Source organism: Tamandua tetradactyla, chromosome 2 (assembly GCF_023851605.1).
Source record: "Tamandua tetradactyla isolate mTamTet1 chromosome 2, mTamTet1.pri, whole genome shotgun sequence".
Taxonomy (NCBI): Eukaryota; Metazoa; Chordata; class Mammalia; order Pilosa; family Myrmecophagidae; genus Tamandua; species Tamandua tetradactyla.
The window spans coordinates 155,182,865-155,202,113 of record NC_135328.1 but is presented as its reverse complement, the minus strand read 5'-3'; the positions used below and the strand labels follow the sequence as shown (position 1 = coordinate 155,202,113).

General features: G+C 38.0%; 1 protein-coding gene and 1 pseudogene across 1 annotated transcript in view; both read right to left on the bottom strand.

The window, feature by feature from the left end:
* Positions 1–13,564, bottom strand: part of COG2 (component of oligomeric golgi complex 2) — a 55,678-nt gene extending 42,114 nt beyond the window's left edge. Inside the window, exons 1-4 of the mRNA XM_077149420.1 lie at positions 13,316–13,564; positions 4,733–4,894; positions 3,236–3,301; positions 1,052–1,132 (exon numbers count right to left, since the gene is read on the bottom strand). Of these exons, the coding sequence (XP_077005535.1) occupies positions 1,052–1,132; positions 3,236–3,301; positions 4,733–4,894; positions 13,316–13,387 (381 nt within the window). The 5' untranslated portion in view covers positions 13,388–13,564. The remainder of the gene's footprint in view (positions 1–1,051; positions 1,133–3,235; positions 3,302–4,732; positions 4,895–13,315) is intronic.
* Positions 13,565–17,327: 3,763 nt separating this feature from the next.
* LOC143662792 (septin-2 pseudogene) lies at positions 17,328–18,294 on the bottom strand (annotated as a pseudogene).
* Positions 18,295–19,249: the final 955 nt, after the last annotated feature.

Genomic DNA, 19,249 nt, shown 5'->3' with positions numbered 1-19,249 from the left:
CATGTGCCTTCCCAGCTGACAGGATGTTCTGGACCCAATGGCCTTTCTTGAATCAAGGTATCTTTGCCTGCATGCTGTAGTTTGGACATTTTCATGGCCTTAGAACTGTAAACTTGCAACTTAATAAATTCCCATTTTTAAAAGCCAGAAAAAAAACAGAGAGAGAGAGAACCCAGAGACACTCAAAGGGAAAGCCACCAAAATTAGAAACTGAAAACAACAGAGCCTGGGAGTAAAGGACGATCACACACTGGCCATGTGCCTTGCCATCAGACAGAGAAACCCCAAATGCCAGCAGCCTGTCTTCAGACTCCAGGTATCAACCTGTTGATACACTACCTGGGACATTTTCATGACCTTAGAACTGTAAATCTGTTAAATTAATAAATCCCCACTGTAAAAGCCAGCCCATTTCTGGTATATTGCATTCTGGCTACTTTAGCAAACCAAAACACTCCTTAATCTCTAAAATGTAAGAATACCTTCTTTACAAGGTTGTTAAAACAATTTGTATACATATATATATATATACGCTTATTAAAATTTTAAATGGCTTCACTAACGTCACTACTCTTTCTTCTTTTAGAAAATAAGGGTACTCACAGATAACAGAACATTATAATGCATGTATCTGTATAAGCAAAAGAGCTTTGGGAGAAAAATCAGTTTCACTGTACCGAAAAGTATGAAAAGACATAGGGAAGACACTTGGCTGCATGCAACAAGAAATCTATAGATTTTAAAATTTTTTTTATGTTATCATGAATAAATTAAAGCACAAGAAGAATATGCAATTTTCCTTGCCTTTAAAAAAAAATAATTACTTTACACCATACTTCTTACTATTGAGATTTTAATCAAGCCAGGAGAGAGAAGACCTAGGCTCTCTCCTAGCCTTGCTGAGGTACTATTCATAAATATAAACAAGACACCATCTTTTCTCTCTGCAAAGTTACCACGAACAGTAAATGAGACAATATATATGAAAATGCTTGCAACTACAAGGCGACATAGAAAGGCAATGTTTTAATATCATGACACTTGAGTGTACCTTTTTTTTCCTAATGTCCTCTTGTTTAGACATTCGTTCATCTACTGCCCGGATTCCTTCACTGACTGATGACTTAAGACTCTTTAAAAGAATAAAGTAAATGTAATGCAGAAATTGTTTTGTAACATGAAATTTACACATTAAATTCAGTTCCAAAGAATTGCTATCTACTGGCCAGTATGACACAGTTATTGCCAAAAATACAAAATACTAGACATGACCGCTATTCCAGGTACTCATACTTTAGGGGTAAAATGACATAAATGCAAGATCATACAGGACCAGCTGTCAAAATAATAATAATACAAAGGAAGTGAATTCATTCATTCAACAAATTTTAAAATACTTATGCAATACCATCTGTTGTGCTAGACTATGAAGATCCAATGATGAATAAGACAACAAAAGCCTCAGCTCTCAATAACCTCAGAATCCCGCAGAGTAGCTTTGTGAGTTAGGATCAAAAAGGAAGGAAAGGTCTCTGGCTAATTGATTAGGAAAAGGCAGCTGTAAAGATAGCTGGGGAATACCAAAGGGCATATGGGGCAGGCAGTTGGCAAGGTAAGAGTAGAGCCCATATGTGTGAGAACAATCCATGGAGTTCGAAGCAAAAGTCAGGAGAGTGAATCCATCTCCATGGAAGGGTATATAGAAAGAAGGCTAAAGGTTGAAATCTTGGGGAACACTATACTTACAAGGCTGGGGATAGAAAAAGGTGCACTAAGAATAGAGAAGCCATGAAAAGGCTGTTGTAGAATTAGATAATTCTCATAAAAGTCATTTTCCTTCAATTCTAAGAAAAAGATCTTTTAATATGTTCTTTTTAAAGAAATCAAAAACACTTACACATTTATAAGTATTTAATAGTTCAAAACCTGTCTCTTCTAAGAGATTCTTCTAAGAAGTCTTTCCTGACGACCTCTCTACATTCCTATGTACTGACATTTCTTTTCTTTTGCACTTTTCAGCACCATACACATACTGAATGCCCACTTCTGTCATTTACGGAGAGCCTACTACATGCTAGACACTGTCACAGGGGTACGACATTCAGGGTTCTCATGGTCTAGTGGTGACAATACCCAGTTAATTTTGGTATAATACACTAAATTTAATGATAGAATATTAAATCTCTAAGTGCTTAGGGAGCCCAGAAGTAGGAGCACCTAACACAGACTGAGGGGTGAGAGAAGGCATGTGGCAGAATACCTTTCTGTTAGAAGTGATGCCTTAAAAACATCTCCTCTGTTGTTTTTCCAGATGGACCCCATATGAGGTGGGGAGTCTCATTACTATAGCAGACATTTTCTTAGAGAAACAGTAAAATATAATGTTTATCAGTTATTACATTATTTTAATATTATCCTTCAGTGACATTTTGTGTTAAATAGTTTTTGTGGACTGGTCTGAGAATGTACACAAGTAAAATAATATTTAGGAAAATACTTCTGAAATTACAAATTTTTAAAGTATATGCCATTTGTAAACTGGAACTGCCGCTAACCAGCACAGCTCGGTGTTGGGACTGAAGGGAGGAGACATAAGAAAGAAAGACAAGAGACAAAGATATAGTACAAGCTGGGAACAGGTGGGACTCAGCGCTGAGGGAGACTCAAAGACCCCAAGAGGTTCAGCACTGTTTATTTTTTAGGGCTGAGAGGTAAAGAAAGTAACAAAAGCGTAACTAAAGAACAGGGAAGGAGGAAGTACCAGGCTGAACCATCTGCCTCCCAGTGCCCAATGAGTCAAAAGTTACACTTGTTTCCCAAGGCCTCCTTCTGTCCCAGACTCAAGCAGCTTTGCAACCTTTTAGTCTTTTCAGGACATCAGATGCCTATTCCTAGAGACAGCTTGGCTGTATCTCTGCAGCCAGCATGTGACCTCTGCCTCATCCACAACCCATGCAGAACTACTGACATATGGGGGAGGTGGCATCAACAAGTGGATTTTCCATATTCTTCTTCTCTTTCCCCCACATTTTAAAGCTGTTTACTCTGAGAATCTGACATCTTCAAATCAAGCATGTTTTTTAGGTTGTATTTATCATAGGCCAAAAAAAAAAAATCATTTATAATTTTTTTTTGAACAAAAAAAATCTAACATTAAAGGAATTCTTTTCTTGAGGAGGCATTTCAAACATGTCATGTTTTATAGTAGGCTGTTTAGTATTATTCGGAGACTTACCAGAACCTCTTCTCGTAACTGTCCCAAAGGCACAGAAAGCTGATTGAGGGCTTTGTCCATGCCAACCTAAAGGCAAAATCATATCACCACACACATCACAATCAGAAGTGATACTTATGTATTTACTTTAAGAGCAAAGCTGTACTGGACTTTAGTTATTCATTCTAGGCAACAAAACTGGACAACCATATACTGTAAGTAACTGGCTTAATAACAGAAGTGTTATTTTACCATACATACTGCTGTTGGAATATGAAAAAACTGTTAACATACAAGAAAATTATAAGAATAAGGAAAGTAATAATAAATGAAATCCTCCTTACATACAATTTGTCCTTGGGTGAGTTTTTAAATGAATTTGAAAAATTTTAACTGGAGGTGAATAGTTATCTATTTGTAATTTGTGATATTCAAACAACTGATATGAAATTCTAATGAACTATATCTCTCCTAAGCACAATTATAATCCTTGAGAAAAATTCAAATGAAATACAATAGAAATATAATTTTCTGGCTTTCTAATCCTACAAGAATATTTATCATACTTGTACATTTCCTAAAACCAAATAAGGCTCATTAATTTTAATTCTAAAGGAGTTGGCTTATTCCCTTACCTCTTTGGACAAACAGATACAAAAAGCACATTAAAATATGAACAAGAAGATTCAAGCAAACTTATGCAAGCACTAAAATTCAAGCCCTTTCTAAACAACACTTGCAAGCAACTGATATGCTCACTACCATTCTTACCGTTTCATACAACCAAGCCTCTTAACCAATACTGGCCAATGTTCCTTCAGCCTAGTCTTGGCTAGCATCTATTCCTGAAAGTAAATTAAATATTTCCAAAGAACGGCTGGCAAGCCTTGCAGGGAAATTTCATGGTAATGAGTGAGCAGCTAACAAAAAACAACCACTCTGATATTACTATCCTTTACTTTTCACTATATGTAACACCTAATTTTAAAAAATCAGACTAGAATAATCCCATGGAAATAAACATTTTTTAATAAAAAAGAATAGCAAGAATATTTAGTTCTTTTATTCATGCGATTAGTAATCTCTTCAAGTTAATGGGAGAAAGTCAACTGAAGGTTTCTAAAAACACTTATTGCAGGGTGCACCAAAAGAGAGACCACAAATTCCAAAACTGCAAGCCAATTGGGAGTCTTTATTAGCTGGCCAGTGACTGCCTCAGAAATCCCAAGAAGGAAGATTTAGAGAGCAGCACAGTGGGGCTTGCAGGGTGGGCTGATAAAGTCTGAAACCGCAAGCTTATCTACAGAAGCCAAAAAGTGCTATTAGCTTTTGCAAAAACATGTTTGTGTGATTCCCACATCCTGGCCCCATTACCGGGTGTTCTTCATGGGCCTGGGGGGGATTTTCCACTTGGCTGGGGTCAAGCTCCTGATCCCTCACACACTCAGCAGTAAGAGAAAAAGTATGTATGTGTATGTACATGCATCACCAGGTAGGAAATGTGAGTTTAACGTTTACCAAGTTTGTTGAAAGGTTGACAAAATCTGCATAATCCTTGTTGATGAGTTCAACCATGGCTGTTTTAAGAAGTTTATAATATAGTTCCAGATCATCTCTAAGTTCTTCCAACTGGACCCGCTTCCTACAGTCAGATACAAAATGATCAACATCGAAATCTTCCTGAAAAATAAAGCCAGAAAGGAAAAATTATTGCAATGATATCAAATACATATAAAAATAAAATGAGAAAAAGAGTAGGAGAGAAAATCCCATTCCCAATCTTTTATGGGGCTACACTGCTGCTAACAAAAAAAGTACCTTTCAGTATAAATGACATAAAGACACTTGCTCACCTTCTAAGGGTGCCAGGAATGGGGCACCTAACCAAGAGCATTCTCTACTGATGCCTAAATTCTATAAAGAAGTTTATTTTTCTAAATGACAAATATCCAATAAGCTCTTCTCAAAACAGAAATATCTCGTTCTAAATTATAAAAGTAATAAATGTTTAATGTAAAAATATCGAGCAGCACAAAATTATGATAGAAAGCAAAAACACATCCACACTGATGCTGTAGACATGAGCACTATTAACTTTTTTACTGTTGAACATGTTGATTTACTGCCTTCTAGACATTTCCCGATGTACACACACACAAAAACACACACGGACACAAACGGAATCTTAATACTCATGTTTGTTTAGAAACTGCTTTTCTCCATTATTATAATAATAATTTAGATATTTTTCATAATACATATAAATTTGTATTAACATTTTATATTGATGCTGAATATTCCACTGAAGAGATGTTCAAGATTATTCCATTTCTAAGTATTGGTCTTGCACTCTGTTTTCCCTTTATAATGTCCTAATGCTCCTGATAAACTGACATGCTTACAGCTAGAAGGTTACTGCCTTACTTCAACAGCAACTTTAGAAATTCTTATGAGTTGAGCCGTTTGGTCACCAAGAATCAGATGTGATGATCCTAAACCCGTTTAGGTCACTTGTACTTCCTATTAAATTACACAATTTTACAAAATATGTATAGAAAAAGAAAATTTTTTTAAAACTAAGGCAGATGTTTGGAAAATATGATACAGATAAGTTGCTAAGAAAAATTTCTATTGAATTAGATATGGGTAAGAAAACCATGAACCTCGTGGGGCAGGGGGGAAGATTCTATGAGGATTCTACATCTAGATTCTTTGCAAATATCCTTGAATTCTCTCTCAACTTAAAGAAACAGAAACTGAATTCAAAAAAGATGGAAATCTAATCAGTAGGCAGATTTCGGAGAGAAGAGCATGGTACCACATCAATGGAGAATAAATGTACACATATATGTTTTAAAATAAAATGTTACAGTCTATATACCATTCCTTAAGAGTACCTGTTTAAATTGACATTTTTGATTAATCAACCAAAAACCTACCCTGATAGTATCAGATAAGAGGACTTCTTACCAAACCACAATTTCACTGCTAGCCACTAAAAGATCATCTGCCTCTTTATCTGGGGTAGAATTAGTCTGGATATTTTGTTTATTAGACTACCTCAGACAACATCTTACATTCATAATTATATAGCACATCACAGAAAGAAAATGGGAGCAGGAAGCACTTTGGACTTGCTACTAATCAGTTGTATGACTTTACCTGCTTTGGTTAACTATTCTTTAAAGTTCCTCCTGATCTGAGTTTTGTAAAAGCTATCATAAATTGTAAACCCAGCTACAACATACTGAAATATACTATAAGGTAATATTAGTATCCATCCATCCATCCATCCATCCATCCATCTATCTACAAATGTTACGCAGCATAAGACCTAATTACTTAGAATATCCATGAATACTGATTAGTCAGCTTTTGCTGGGACATCAAACAACCCCAAACTCATGGTGACCTGTAACAAGCTTTTTCCTTGATATTGCAGATGTATTAAACATTTATGAAAAAAGAATTTAAAACCCATTCATTTATGTCCAACTGAATTTTCACAAGGGTGTCAAAATTACCCAATATATAAAGAATAGTCTTTACAACAAATCGTACTGGGACAACTGGTTACCAAATTATTCAGGCTTCAGAAACTGAAAATACACACTAAAGAGTTATTTTCACCACCTATGGATAAAGATCTTAAAAGTATGCTGAAAAAATGATACCTCAGACTTACTGAATAAATAGGGTCATCATTTATTCAAGTAAGGGAAAATCAAAAGCAAGCACAGTCCAAAGAATTTCTTTTTGCAATATACTATTACCAAGTGCCAAGTGAATAAATTGTTTATGTTCAAAATGTACTTGCCTGATATCATCAAGAAAAGTATTTCACATAAGTAAATTTTCCTATATACTGTAGTCTAACTACCATATACAGAAAACAAGAAATTTTTTAGTGGCCATCTCAAATTTGTCTGTCTCAAGGTAATGCAAAAGAGGACTTAAGCTTTTCATGAAGACGTAACGTCAAATTATGACCCTCTAAGGTAAATATTTTAGTTCCTGCAAAATAAAGATGCCTCACAGTAGTTTGGTACACTCAACAGCACTGGATTTCTGTAACTTCAAATTTATACCTGCTTTTCAGTTTTCCCCTCTTACTCTTCTGTTAGCCATTATCTCTCACTGCTGTCAACAAAATTATATTAAATAACCCTTTTCCCTCCTGCCCTATTTGTTGTATTTAATCTTAGGCCAGGAGTTCAGATGACTAAACTTTTTAGAACTCCTTCTAAAACAAGAGATGGTCCTCTATCTCTTCTTACTCATAAAATGCTGGATCTTCAGCAGCATGTGGACTTTGTGATATCTTTTGGGACTATTCTTGTCTTTATTTCAAATATACTTCCTAAAGATCTCACTTGTGGCTATACTACCATTTTTCCAGTACTGACACCTGGGAGTCAGAAGATGGGGGCTGTAGTTGCCATGCTAGTTGGGTGATTTTGGGGAAGTTAGCCTCAGTTTTCTTATCTGCAAAATAGAAAAATGTATCAGTTTCTCATTTCACAGAAACACAAAAGGTCAAGAGTTGGAAAAGATGGAAATGATTATTTAAATGTGCCATCCAATTTACTAAGGCATAAACTGAAGCCCTCACAGGGAACTGATTTGCCCAAAATCATGCCCAAGTGGACAGCAGAACTGAAAATGGGACTCATATCTGGAAAATAATTGAAATGATTCAGGCTAAGGAGCACAAAGCCAAAAGAATTAGAAAAAGCAAAATTAGCCTAAGAGACCCAAGGATACCAACATAGGGATTATGGAAGTTATAGACAAGAAGAAAGAGAGAAAGGGGCAGTGGGATATTCAGAGAAATAACGGCAGATAACTTCCCAAAGTTAGCAAAGATGTGAACGTGCAAATCCAAGAAAGCCAACAAACCCCAAATGGGATAAACTTGAAGAGAAATAAACCTAGACACATAGTAGTCAAACTGCCAAATACAAAGGACAAGGAGAGTGTTCTGAAACTGCAAGAAAAAAGCAATGTGTTACGGACAAGGGAGTCCAATAAGTTTAAGCACTGACTATTCATCAAAAAACATGGAGGCAAGAATGCAGTTGTATGAAATACTTAAAGTGCTGAAGGAAAACAATTTCTAACCATGAATTTTATATTCAGAGAGACTATCCTTCAAAAATGAGGGAGAGATTAAAACATTCCCAGATAATCAAAAGCTGAGGGAGTTTGTCATCACTATACCTGCCTTACAGGCAATACTAAAGGGAGATCTTCAGACTGAAAGGAAAGGATGCTAGACAGTGGAATAAAGTGACAGAAAGAAAGACCTTCAGTAAAGGTGACCACATGGGTAACTATAAATGTCCGTACTATTGTTTTGCATTTTTTGGTATGTAATTCCACTTCTTATTTCTTACAGATTCAAAATGCAAATGCATAAATAGTAATGATAAATCTATGGTTTGGGAAACACAATGTATATAAAAATAATATATAACAAGTTCAATAAAAAGGTGGGAGGACAAAGGGGTAAAGGAAGAAGTAGCTGTATGCTATTGAAGTTAAATCGGTATCAAATAAAATGTGATTATTACACATTTAGGATTTTAAATTTTAGCCCCATGGTAACCACAAAGAAAATACATGAGAAATATATTCAGAAAGAAATGAGAAGGGACTCAAAAGGGCACAATACCAAAAAATAAATAAATAAATAAACTATAAATACCTCACAAATAATTATGAAAATAAATACTAATAGACGATTTGAGGGTAAAAGAAGTATTAGACTTATAAAAACCAGTCGCAAAAGAGCAGCAAAAGTTCTATACTATCAGTCATCAGTAGTTACTATAAATGTAAATAGTCTAAACTCTTCAGTAAAAAAGCAGAAATTGGCAGAATGGATAAAAAAGCATTACCCAACTATATGCAGCGTACATGAGAGTAACCTTAGCCCACCTATATGCAGCTTACCAGAGAGTAACCTTAAATTAAAAAACACAGGTAAGCTCAAAGTGAAAGGATGGGGAAAAAATTATACCATGTAAACAGTGTGCTGGTTTGAAAGGAAGCATGCCCCCTAAGAAAAGCCATGTTTTAATATAAATCCCATTTCATAAAGGCAGAATAATCTCTATTCAATATTGTATGCTTGAAATTGTAATGAGATCATCTCCCTGGATGATGTGATTTAGTCAAGAATGGTTGTTACACTCAATTAGGAGATGACATGTCTCCACCCATTTGAGTGGGTTTTGATTAGTTTCTGAAGTCATATAAAAGAGGAAATACTTTGGAGAATAAAAGATTCAGAGAGCACAGAGAATGCTGCAGTACCACAAAGCAGAGAGTCCACCTTTGGAGATGAAGAAGGAAAACGTCTCCTGGGGAGCTTCATGAAACCGGAAGCCAGGAGAGAAAGCTAGCGGATGATGCCGTGTTCACCATGTGCCCCTCCAGCCAAGAGAGAAGCCCTGACTGTTCGCCATGTGCCTTCTCACTTGAGAGAGAGACCCTGAATTTCACTGGCCTTCTTGAACCAAGGTATCTTTCCCTGGATGCCTTTGATTGGACATTTCTATAGACTTGTTTTAATTGGGACATTTTCTTGGCCTTAAACTAGCAACTCATTAATTTCCCATTGTTAAAAGTCGTTCCATTTCTGGTATATTGCATTCTGGCAGCTAGCACACTAGAACAAACAGTAAACCAAAGAGAGCTGGAGTAACTACACTGTTATCAGATAAAACTGACGTTAGATCTAAAACAGAAGAGACAATAAAGTTATCATATATTGACAAAGGGGTAAATTCAACAAGAAGATATAACAATTATAAATATATATGCACCTAACAGATGAGCTCCAAAACACATGAAGCGACTACTAAAAGATTTGTAGGGAGAAGTAGACAGTTCTATATTAATATGTAAGAGACTTCAATACTTGTTTTCAATAATGGTTAGAACATCTAAACAGAGATCAATAAAGATTCAAAATTTGAATGATACTATAAACCACCTAGAATTAACAGAATATATAGAACACTTCCCACAGCAGCAGCAGAACGCATAATCTTCTCTAGTACATGGATCATTTTCTAGGATAGACTATATGTTGTGTGACAAAACAAGTCTCAATAAATTTAAAAATATCTAAATCATACGATGTAGCTTCTCTGACCACAATGAAATGAAGCTAGTAATAGATGGTGAACTGGAAAATTCAAATATGTGGAAATTAAGCAACATACTCTTAAACAACCAAAGAAGACATTACAAGAGAAATTAGGAAATACCTTGAGGTGAATAAAAATGAAACACAACATATCAAAATTTATGGGATGCAGCAAGGCACTGTTGAGAGAGAATGTATTGCTTTAAATGCTTATTATAAAAATCAAAAAGATATCAAAGCAGAGACTTAACCTCAAAACGGGAGGACCCAGAAATAGAACAAACTAAACCCAAAGTGAGCAGAAGGAAGGAAACAATAAAGATTTGAGGGAAAATAAATTAAAGATAGATAGAATAAGAACACAATATAGAGAATCAAAGAAACCAAAAGTTGGTTCTTTGGAAAGATCAATAAAGTCAACAAAACCTTATATAGACTGACAAAGAAAAAAAGAGAGAGGACACAAATAACAAAAATTGGAAATGAAAAGGGGGATAGTACATTTTTTACGTGACAAAACCAAAGGTATGATGCTGCCACCATCCCTGGCCCAAGCGATTCTTCTATTTGCCACTCCTGCCTTTTGCTCACCTAAATCACTCCCAACCCAGTATCCTTGACTGCAATTCTCACCAGATCTCACAAGGATCATTGAAATAACATTTTAAGTAGCTTCCTGCCACAGGCAGCTCCAACGCAACAGATATTACCATGTCCTTTCCTGCTTTAAACTTGACTGTAACTCCACAATCCACACCACATCAAGCATAAATTCCTCAGCAGTGTATAAGACCTATAACCTTCCTATCTCTCCAGTCTCATTTCTAGCCACTCTTCCATGCTCCAAATTTCTCTGGACTAGGTGCAATTTCTTGGAACACAGCTCTTCATATCACCAACATTCCAGGACTAAAACTATATCTTATTTATCTTTGTATCTTCAATGTCTAAATAACTGGCTGGTACACAGCAGGTGATCAAGAAATGCCTGTTGAATGAACAACTGATTCCAGTGCCCTGGCAGGTCCCCCTCCTTCTCAGGATATTACTGAAACAGTTTTAATTCAACTGACTGGAGTTCAGTAATCTCACCCCTCCTAATGCAAATACGATATTCTTTAAGCCTATCCAATTACAAATGTGTTGCATGACATCCACATGTAGAAATATAAACTGGACAGCTGGAAGCAAGCTCTCCACTCATGCTTTCTAGAACTATTATTTGGAAAATTCCATTTGAAAGAAGTATAAATTGCAAATAACCTTTATGTCCAAAACCAAATCAGAAAATCAGTAACATTTTACACAGAACGTTCTGTGTATTTTCTTCTAAATATGGAGTGATCACATTTATCAGCCCTAGAAATATGGAGTATTACGAGATTTAAGAGCCAGGAAAGAACATGGAATTGCTGGTGTTTTAGCGACTCCCCCAGCTTGATGTCTCCTTCATCTTTAAGTACTATTTTAGAATAGTATTTTGTGATTTTTTACTTTTTGAAGCTGCATTTACCAAAGGCTTTCTGTCAGCTAAGAGTGAGAAAGGCAGTGGGGCTAGAGTCAGAAAGGATGTCAGTCTTGGACCCGGAGGGGGCCTGAGTAGTCAAAAAATGGATATATTAAGATTTTTCCATATTCCTGGATTCCTAAAGTCAGAGCAAGGTCCCTGATCTCTGCCTGTGTTCTTTCGTCCACTGCACCTCTCCCTATCATGCATTCTTGGTTCTTTCTTTCTACTTTAGCTTTGGTGTGGGCTCTTAGGCAGTAGGTGGAACAAAGGGCTTCTGGATTAGCAAATTCATTCTGTTCTTTCGTTATTTTTTAATCATCACACTCCAGTTACATCTTTTGTTACAATGGCTCAACATGAACAAGTACTATTTAGTACAAGAATACGAGTATTTTACCCCTGGGTCGAGATGATTACCACATACTAAAAATGCTATGGCCACACAGGAAGAGTATTCAGCTAAAAATATTTTAAAACCATAGTTTTGAAGATATGATCTTAATGCAAATACCAAAATGAGATGGGCTAATTATCCTAAAAAAGAAAAAAATATGTTACAATTTGAAATTAAAAAAAAAAAGTACAGTTTTAAATTTACTTGTTCAAAAATCCCAGTCTTTAGAGATTAAACATAAACAGTATGGTTAAGTGAGGACAAGTTGCTCTTAGCTCTGATTCAAACCCTGGACATTCTCAAGAGTGAACCTGATGAACTTTCACTATTGGTAAAATGCTTACAGTTCACATTTATTTTCTTTAAGTCCTACAATTATCCACAGGCTAACTTCAAGTTCACCTTATAAAAAGAAGTAGGAAAACTTTAGGGAAAGGAAACTGTTTGCTTTGTTCAACTGCAATAAAATCAGTAAGCATATTCCAATTTCAACTGCAACAAAATCAGTAAGCATATTTCAATTCAAATATTTCGTTCCAGAAGTTGTAGATGAATGTTAAGCAGAAGTTTTAGATTAAGTTCCTTTTTTCCGAACTGATTCTTGGGTAGGTATAAGGTTTCGAATATTTAAGGAATATTTACGGAGTACCTATATGCAAGACAAGTCAAACAAGTCTCTTACGGACAAGGGACTGGCAGTCTGGGTGTCCTGCATAATGACTGGGTCGGGCAATAACAAGGGCTTTTACGTTTAGCTTCGGATCTTTTCACTAAATATGCACGATTTCACAGAAGCGCTTTCAGGGGGCCGCACCTGACAAACCTGATCTGACCAGGAGACTCACTGCGAAGCGCAGGTAGGTCCCCGGCGAGGCCCTGCCATAGGGCTGGCCCCGCGCCACTCTTCGACGGGCGCCGGAGCGGAGGCGTGCACAGCCCAGAACAGTGGGCAGGGGAGAAAAAACCCGATTAGAGGGCCGTGGAGGGAAAAGGAAGAAAACCCACGACCCAGCTCCCGGGAACAGGAGCCCCGGCGCGCACCTTCATGAACTCATCCTTGTCAAAGCAAAGCGTGTCGGGCCCCGTGGGTAGGTTCGTTTTACTTTTCTCCATTCTGCCTACCGCCCGCCACTACCTCTCAGCACCGAGACACAAACGGGGCGAAGAAGCAGAAGGCTGCGAAGACATACGCCGCCACGACCACGGACACTGGCAGTTGCCACAGCACAGGAGGAAACGCTTCCGCCAACATGGCAGCACCCGCGCCTCAGCCAATGAGGGAAGGTGCCGGGGGCGGGGCCTCCTCCTTGGCCGTGACCAAGACGCGCTGTGGGACCGCTACCGCCGCGCTGGAGGAGAGCCTGCTACCCCCTTACGGCGGAGGGTGGCATTGCAGCCTCGCGCAGGCTTCTTTGGGCGACCGGTCGCTGAAACTTGGGAGAGCTTCCTTCTTCCCACCCAACCCTTTCCATTCGGGGCGGGGGAGAGATGTGCCTGCCGTGCTCAATTAGTGTTTCTTCCTCTGAGATTATTCCCATTTCATTCTGCCGAAAGAAACAGCCACGGATGAATGTCGGCCCCTTTTGTTTTCAGGCCTCTCTTCCAACTTTCTGCCGTTCACTTTCTCATTCCTCCCCTCCCAAAACGCTGTCGCCTCTGCTGCTTGGGCCCTAAGGCTCCGCGGGAGACTCCCCAGGACCCTGCCCTTAGGTTCGACGCCCAGGGGCTAGTTGTAACCACATACTCCCGTGGGCTCAGTTATAAGGGGTGGGCAGTTTACTGCAGAACTTTAGGCTCAATTTCTAGGGAGAGGCAACCACTGAGCGCAGCTTTGGGCATTCAAGCTTTTTTTTTTTAAACATGGGGAGGCACCGGGAATCGAACCCGGGTCCTCAGGCATGGCAGGCAAGAATTCTTACCTGCTGAGCCACCGTGGCCCGCTCTTGGCAGTCAAGCTTCTTAAAGAATACCTCGCTACCTGGCTACTCACACCGCAGATCATTGTAGCTGTATTTATATATACCTCTCTCTAAAGTAGGAATGGGCAAGTTTTACTGTTTGGGCCGGTAATTTACAATAGGGCCCTAACTTCTAAGTTTTTTCTCTTCCCTTGCTATTTCTCCTTTTTGTCCCTTCTTCTAACTATGAATACTATGGTCAAATGATGAACCATCTCCTCACCGCGCTCTCTTCACCCTACAAGTCTTTTTTTCCTGCCGCGTTGCTTTTATACATCTAGGCTGCCCCTCTCAATGCTGTTTTCTCCTTGGAGATAACATTAGTCCCGTGACACCCCTTAAAAAGGAGTGGGACAGAGGAAGATCATATTTCAACACGAGATACCTGAATTTCAGTGTACCCCCAAGAGGAAACTAGTCACTTTCTCAAAATATAAGGATAGAATCCAAAACAGTATACTCCCTCGCATTGGATCTGACAAGACTTTTTAAAGAGCATATTCCCTGGCATTGTCTAGAGAAGATGATGTGGGAGCCGGAACCTATCTAGAGAATGAAAATAAATTGCTAGAAGAGCAATTTGTGAAAAGCGCACTCTACATTCCTCCACCTACTTTGGTTTGGGTGTGGGATGAAGACTCATGTGTTTGTCTCTTCAGTATTTTGTGAAAAATCTCGAACATACAGAAAGCTATGGAGCACGAGGCCTCTCCTACTCCCACTCATCCTTATCACACGGCTTCAACAACCATCAACATTTTTGCCTTACATGTTTCATCTGTCCTCCATCTAATCCACTGCCCCTTTTTTTTTTCTGCTGGAGTATATTTTAAAGTAAATCCCCAAATTTTACATCATTTCCAGCTCCCCAAATAGCTCAGTTTCTATGTCAAAAGTGAAATCAAAGAAATTTTCTTACAAATCCAAAACGATACCACTACACCTAACAAAATTAATGAGTCTACTGATCAATCCATATGGAAATTTCTTCAATGTTTTAAAGCACTTCTTTTTTATACTCAGCTTTTTCTATTTAAAATTATTTTGTAATCGAAATTGTAAGTACTACATTTTTTGCCCTTTTTTGTACTTATTTTTTTAATATCTAAACAAGAATGCTTTATTGATAAAAGGTTGGCTTTAATGGATCCAAAACTACTGTGTAAAATAAGTGTTTTTAAAATACATTTCTATATGTAGAGATTACCTCTTGGAGCAATTATGTATTAGCCAAAGTATGTATTTCTATTCAGCCAATAAAACAGAAGGAGATTTATAGGTGTAAATTGGGTCCCAATCCCCAGAATACAGGACACTTATCAGGTGGCAGTTTGCCCTAAGGAGGATTTTTATTTAAACACAAACGGCTTGTAGTGACAACTTGCTTCTTTCGTTTTTAGTTTTCTCTAGCACAGTTAATAAATGTCGAAATAATTCAAATAACTGACCTTGTGTGGAGGAAATCTATAGTCATGGAACACTTTTTCTTGGTTAACGTGCTGCCCAAAGCACCTAAACATAGAGCTTTTAACCACTTACAATTCAGCAATAAAAGGGAAAAGTTAATGAGAACAGATGAGTTTGTGAACTACTGCACCTTCATAACTAGCATTTTTTTTTACCTCGTTTTACTTTTTGTCTGAACAAAACAACAAACAAGGCAACCATCCTCATCCACAGATTAAATGTTTTCTCAACCTCACCTACTGGGGGAAAATGAAATGTGGAACCAGCGCCTGCTCACACCCGTATCACAGAGAAAGGCTGAAGAAGCTCCTCTAGTAGGAGGAAAAGTGAGGGCTACAGGTGAGGGCCTCGGCCTTACGGGTCACCCTGTCCACCATCCTGTCCTTAGGATATGAAATGTCTTTCGAATATTCTTATATGAAATGTGCATTACCCAAAATGAAGGAAATGACAAATAGGTGAGAGAGTATGTACATAAAATCATCGCTATTTGCCTCCCATCAGAAAACCATTCAAAAAGGAACTATCAGAAGCAAGAAACAGGAACTAGGAAAATCTGGCAGGCCTCTGGGTCCAGGACTCAGAGCAGGATTCAGATCTTGCTGGCTACAGAGACACTTCTACAAAGGACTGTGATTCCCAGGGCAAGGGCTGATCTTTCACACATGCATTTACAGAAAAACACATTAAAGAACAGTATAAAAATGCAAAACGGTTGGTTTCTGAACAGGTCAGTTGTTAATTTTTTTAAAAAAGCTATTTATACGTTAAGTCAAGTAAAAATAGTTTTGCTGACTCTCATCGTCATGTGAGAGAGAATCTTAGGTGCAATCTGAACATCAGCACCGATAGCTACTTTGATTTTTCTCTGTAGCACAGCAAGATCAAGACCAGTGACAAGCACTACAAAAGTGGTAGGTTCTCTGCAATAGTGATTTAAAAATTATCTAGCAGCAGAATCCAGATACTTCTTAAAATTCACCCCTACAAGTCTGTTCTAAGAAAGCTAAGCATAAACGTATATCTCAGCGGATAGTTCTATTCCATTTTACTTGGTACACAGATGAATATGCAGATGAATTAAGGGTGTTGATTTCCAGCATCAAAACTGGTTTTGTGTGTTTGCCCACACCAAAATCAAGGAAGTGAGTGCAGAGTCTCTGTGCAGTTCTATTACTAAATAATGGCCTTGCATTAATTTGGTTTTTCTTTCTGTATCACTAGATAAGTGTTGCTACACTCAGGAACATTCTGAGTAAATCTGAATTTGTTTCTAGATAAAATCAAGAGTGTTCATCAATGATAAGTCATTTAGGCCAGCTGAAATGAAAAACTCGATATTAATTAAATATTTTGAGTGATCCTTGAAACAATTCTAACAGTAGTGGTTAGTTAAGGAGGAAGGAAAATGAAAACAGTTCACCGCCCAAATATAACACAGTAAGGAAAAACAAATGTCAAAAATACTTCATACAAAAAAAAAAAACAGCAAAAGTTTTTGAAAAATTAAATTCTCAGGCACAGGTACTGTTGAATTTGGATGAACAATCTTCCATCCACCTCATGGAAAACATGCAACTTCATCCCTCCCCTGGAATGTTTTCTTTTTTATCTTGAGGAATAGTTTCTCACACTTGGTGGCCATGAGCACTGCCTTCACTGTCTCCCCCCTGCATTTGTAAGTGCATCTACGCCTGCATTCTTGCAATCATCTCCTGCATGCAACTTAGTTCAGCTTCCTTTTCCAGCAAGATCTGGTCTTTATTCATATCCTCATTCTCCCTTTCCTGTTACCCCACTTAAGCCTCTCAGAATGGAAGCTCTCATAGTGGAGGTCCTGGGTCACCTCCTGCAGGCCCTGCATGTGGGTGATGAGCATCCTTCTCAGCTTCAAGAAGTCACTGTGCTCTGGGTTCTCCACCTCCACGACTCCCCATGGGTAGAGGCGGTCTCTGACCTTCTTACCTTTGGCTTCAATCAACTGATGGGTTCCTACCACAGAAAACGGAAATGCTGGCCTTGAGAAGTCTGGTCTGCTCTTTAAAATCCTCATCTTCATCGGACTCTGCATCAGGTCAGTGATAGATTTTGATGTTATCTTCTTCAATTTCATCCAGAATCCTCCTCTTGAGCTGCTCCTGCTCCAGCAGAGTCAGTGTGTCGACCTTGGCAATGATGGGCACGATGTTGACCCTGCTGTGTATCGCCTTCATGAACGCCACGTTCAAGGGCTCAAGGTCATGTCCAAAAGGTGTCATCAAGTAAAAGCAGCAGTGCATCGATTATATATGATGTGACATTGATTCAACCCACTTCTGTTGTGCAGGTACCGTTCAAACTGTTCATCACTGTAGGAGATAATAGTCTTAACAGTCTCTGCAGTTGGTGTCACGTAGGGTGTGTCCACCATGGTCAGGTGCAGCTTGACTCCTTGCTCCTCTATCCCAACGTTGAAGCTTCAGTTTGGACAGTTTTATGAATTTTCCCTGCTGCCCCAGGGATTCTTTCTGGGTAGGGATCAATCAAGAAAAGGCTGTTTATGAGAGTTGATTTTCCTAGACCTGATTAACTGACCACCATTAGTGTGAACTTGAAACCTTTTTTTACAGATTTTTGGTGCGCTTGATTGGGAAGATTTACAAATCCAACATATCCAGGAGTTTCAGGATCACACACTGCGTTGGTTGCTTGGACATTTTTAATGAAGCTCCATCAGTTGTGGATGGCTGAAGACCAAGTGCCGACTGATCACACCATGGACCCCTTTTTGTTATTTTTTAAACATTTTTTTCTCAGTTGCCTTGTTCTTTTTTTTAAATGTTTTTTTATTGTGAAAAATAACATTTATACAAAAAAGCAATACATTTCCAAGTTTATTTTAGCAAGTAGTTATACAACATATTTTAAAGTTTGGTATGGGTTACAGTTCCAAGATTTTTCACTTTTTTCCTCCTAGCTGCTCCAAGACACTGGAGAACAAAAGGAATATCAATTTATTGATTCAGCTGTCATATTCACTTGTATTTTTAAACGTTTTTTATTGTGAAATATAACATATATACAAAGAAGCAATACATTTCAAGGCACATTGTAACAGGTAGTTATGGAACAGATTTCAGAATTTTCTGTGGTTTACAGTTCCACAATTTTTTGACTCTTCTTTTTAGCTGCTCCAAAACACTGGAGACTAAAGGAAATATCAATATAATGATTCAGCAGTCATACTTCTTTGTTATAACTTACCCTTTTCCTTTGATCCTTTTCCCAAATTTTAGGGGTATTTGGGCTATGCCCATTCTAACTTTTTCATGTTGATAAGTGTTGTTGACAGTATGAGATAAGCAGATGGAACTAGTTGATATTCTTGGAGAGGCTGGCCCCTCTGGGTTTCAGGACTTATCTGCCCTAGGAACCGTCTGGAGGTTGTAAGTTTCTGGAAAGTAATCTTAGTACATGAAGCTTTTGTAGAATCAGAGATAAAGCCCTATGTGTTCTTTAGGGTTGGCAGGAATGATTTGGGTTGGGGGTTGGTAAACCCTGGTAATTAGCA